Genomic DNA, 4,464 nt, shown 5'->3' with positions numbered 1-4,464 from the left:
AATTTTTAATTGACAAAATCAAAAATGCCTCAGTTTTCGAAAAAAACGTAATAGAACGTTTAGAATAAAACATTTTGTGCATAATTTTGATATTTTAAATGCCTTAAGGATGCTATGAATTAAAAAATAACATAAAATATTGGATTTATGGAAAATATGAGTTGGTGCCGTAGCGGTTGAACAGTACTTGATAAACAGGAAAAACAAATAAGACTAATGTTAAAAACAAATATGTTGTTAAAATAGATATTACTATATATTTCAGCAAGTGACTACATTTTGGCTACATATTTTGGCAGGCGCTTTTTTAATATTAGCATTAGTATAGCCACGGTGGTTTAGGGGATAGAGCGTTAGCATCCCAATGAGTACCCGAGGTTCAAATCCTAACAGTAGCTGGTTGGTACAAATTCTGCTCCCGGCTAGCATCGACCACAGTGCTGACTTAAAATATAATCAGACGAATTATGAATTAGAATCCCTTTGCCTTTGGACTAACCGTGGGGTATTTCGTGTTTTTCTTCTCCATATAACACAATGCTGGTTTGTTCCATTGAAATGTACTTCACGAAGATAATTTTGTCCTAAGGCGAGAAACTTCAGAAAAAATTAAAAATTGGCCTCGTTATTTAACTGTTTTTTATGGGATCTGTGCATTTGCGAAAACAATAACTATTAAATATTAATCAGAAAAACCAACACGTTAAAAGGAGATTATTAAAATTAAAACTAGAATAACTTTATTCAAAAATTGAGAAGGGAACTAATTTCCCTTCACCTTTCTTAAAAAATTTTTCAACTTTAAATTATTCAAGCATGTATTTTTATTTCCTTGTCGTTTGACACGAATATTCGTGCAAAAGTTGGTTTATTCGCTCTTCTAATAAAAAGCATAATGATAAAGGTCCATAAATAGTAATGGGGAATGAATATTAATTTTATTTGTAAAACTTGTACATTTAATCCATAATAAAAGCATAATAACCTGAAGTGGAAAAATTACATATTTTCAAAATTCAAATTTGTTAAATACCGTTTCAAGTTAAAAACAATAAAACAAAAAAACAAAATAGCGAATTTTAAAGATTTCTCAACGTAAATTGTTTACTCCTGTTGAATAGCTAATATTTTTTGGATGTCATCAGAATGCTTTACAAAAATATCAGAAAAATTAAATTAGCGAAAAACATCCATTACAGTGTCAATTTTAAAACAAATGTATCGAAATGGTGCGTTTACGCAACTTTGGACGAAAATGGGTAAAAAAAAAGAACTTTCTGATCACAGGGATGTCTAAAGCATTTTTTTCATTTAATTGTTGACTGAATGGTAAAATATAATAATTAATTTAAAAATGGGAAATAGAAATTTACATTCTGGAATCATATGTGAAAGCTATCTAATTTCATTGCAGACATTGAATAAGTACTACAGAAACGTTTGTTCTACCAATTTACTTTCTTATGTTTTTGAATCACTTCGTATTAAACCTTTATAATGCATGACAATTAAAGATTGATTTTTGGTTTAACGTGTGGTATACAGATATCTCTTGTATTGAGTAATAAGAAGCTTTAATATTTATCGCAACGAATTTAATTTTTTATGTGGGAAAATGGAAAGGATGAAAACCTATTTCAAATCAAATAGAGTAATTGTGGGATTAAAATCACTTGAAACAAATTTTTTTATCGGGAAAAACCTGAAGAAAGTTTTCTCGTTAATTGAACATAATTTAGTTTCATCGGGCAGATCATTTGATTTTTGATTAGCCAAATTCTAATTTTCTCATTTTGACCTTCATAGTTATTCGTCAGAGTTTGATAATCTTATTTAACAGAACCTATAATGTCTTCTATATCAGAAATTGTTCGACAAGTTAAGACTAAAATGTGTTTTAAACTACTAAGCAATCATTTTGTATTAAAAAAACCCTTTCCAAGTGATTATCAAAACTAAAATTGAAATTAAAACTGAACGTAAACTATACAATCAGCGTTACGATAAACTTGCTGCTACCAGCTTAAAAAAACTACACAAATTTCAAAATGGATAGTTCATTAAAATCCTCCACGTGGTTCAGATAATCTTTTTTACAGAAACAAATATCATCCACTCGTAATTTGTAAACATTAGGATTCGGCGAGAAAGGAAAGTATAAAACTTCCAAAACGATAGGAGGTGAAAATTTAAATATTAAGCAGCAGCTTCGTACTTAAAAAAAAATAAATAAATAAATAAAAGAATGAAAAACTATTTCAGAATTCATGAATAAATAAAATACTACTGAAAACCTTGAATTTTGGAAAAGTATTTATGCGGAGTTATTTTTTTCTTTAAATTTTTTCAAATATTTTCAACCTTTTCTCGTCTACATTCAAAACCCATTGGAATATCAATAAGAAGGCTGCTATTACAATAGAATGGAAAATATTTTGATTTGAGTGAAAAAATGTTTTTATCGTTTTGAATGGTATTGAATAAAAATATGCTTTTAGATTACAAATGGATGATAATTTTACTTGGAATGTATAATAAATGATGCAAATATGCTTTTAATTTGGATTTGGAAAACATTCTTTCGCTTTAAATAACTTTGTTACCCATTTATCTTTCTTTCAACGTAACTTTTGAATTATTCATTTTACGCGGTAGCTGAATACCACAGAAGTGCTGTTTATTAATGAAACTTTTATTATATTTAAGTTTTGAATGCGAAATTAAAATTAATTTTAATAAATATGATTGGAAATGTTACTTGTTTGAAAGCTTCATTCGCTTCAAATATATACAAATTGGAAATAATATACAAATATACAAAATATATATATACAAATTGGAAATGATATACAAATATACAAAATATATATATACATATTGGAAATGATATACGCGGAAGCTGAATAAGATGATACCACAGAAGTGCTGCTTATTAATGAAACTTTTATTATATTTAAGTTTTGATTGTGAAATTAATTTTAATAAATATGATTGGAAATGTTACTTGTTTGAAAGCTTCATTCGCTTCAAATATATACAAATTGTATACAAATTGGAAATGATATACAAATATACAAAATATATATATACAAATTGGAAATGATATACGCGGAAGCTGAATAAGATGATACCACAGAAGTGCTGTTTATTGATTAAACTTTTATTACATTTAAGTTTTGAATGTGAAATTAATTTTAATAAATACGATTGGAAATGTTACTTGTTTAAAAGCTTCATTCGCTTCAACTATATACAAATTGGAAATAACAGTCTACACGTTTCAAGCGCTCATAAACAGATGCCCCTTTTCAAGATTTGTTAGACGTGAATGAGAAAAAACAAAGGTGATTTGAAATATAAAACGTAAAGTTGCTGACGGAAAATTAAAAAATAAAGGTGAAAAAAAAACTAGAAAAACCACAGTAGCCGAGAGAGAAAGAAGATGAAAAACAGAACAAGAATAACCACAGTAACCGAGAAGGGCAAACTAGAGTAAAATGTACTTCCTTGCGCTATGGTGAGGAACTAATGTCGTTAGCAAGGGAAGCAACATTTATGTGAATAAAATCACTGGAATCTTGTTTTTATTCATATGAATACTAATCTGCTTGTTAACGACATTCATTCATAACGCATGGAAATGCATTTTACTCCAATTTGTCCCACTTGGACACTGTGGCTTGTCTTGTTCTGATTTTAATCTTTTCTCTCTCTCGGGAACTGCTGTTTTTCTAGTTTTGTTGTACACTTTTATTTTTCCCTTTTGCGTTGGAAACTTTACCTTTTAACACATCGGCTGATAAGTTTCCGGTCTGACATAGAGATGGCTCCCTAAATGCAGAATTAGTATTTTGTTTAGCAAGTCTTAACCTTCAAATAAAAGGTGTCAAAATTTTATAACTACCTGCCGATTGACTTTAAAGTTACAGTGATTTTAATCGAACACCAATTTATATTATTGAAGCAATGAATAAAAAAGAATTTCGTGTTCTTATTAAACATTGTTACTTAATGGGAAAAAACACGGTAGAAACTAAAGCTTGGCTCGATAAGTGTTATCCGGGTTCTTCATCAGGAAAATCGACCATTATTGACTGGTTCGCTGATTTTAAACGTGGTCGTACAAATGTTGAAAATGCGCCACGCTCTGGACGCCCTAAAGATGTGGTTAATCCGGAAAACATAATAAAAGTCCACAAAATTGTTATAGAAAACCGCAAAGTGAAGTTGCATGACATAGCTGATACTCTAAATATATCAAAAGAGCGCATAGGCTTCATTTTGCACGAACATTTGTTTATGAGAAAGCTGTTTTCGAAGTGGGTGCCGCGTGTGCTAACAGTTGACCAAAAACAACAACGAATTGATGATTCTGAGAGCTGTTTGACGTTGTGTCAGAAACCCCCTATTCACCCTATTCACCAGATTTCGCTCCTAGTGACTTCTACTTGTTTGCAGACTTGA

General features: G+C 29.6%; 1 protein-coding gene across 1 annotated transcript; it reads left to right on the top strand.

Moving 5' to 3' along the window:
• The first annotated feature begins 4,011 nt into the window (after positions 1–4,011).
• LOC139426608 (protein GVQW3-like) lies at positions 4,012–4,464 on the top strand. Its single transcript, XM_071185942.1, has one exon. The coding sequence runs from the start codon at positions 4,012–4,014 to the stop codon at positions 4,462–4,464; it is 453 nt and encodes a 150-aa protein (XP_071042043.1).

The sequence above is a fragment of the Parasteatoda tepidariorum genome, chromosome 1 (genome assembly GCF_043381705.1).
Source record: "Parasteatoda tepidariorum isolate YZ-2023 chromosome 1, CAS_Ptep_4.0, whole genome shotgun sequence".
Classification (NCBI taxonomy): Eukaryota; Metazoa; Arthropoda; class Arachnida; order Araneae; family Theridiidae; genus Parasteatoda; species Parasteatoda tepidariorum.
This window is presented reverse-complemented; position numbering and strand designations above follow the sequence as displayed.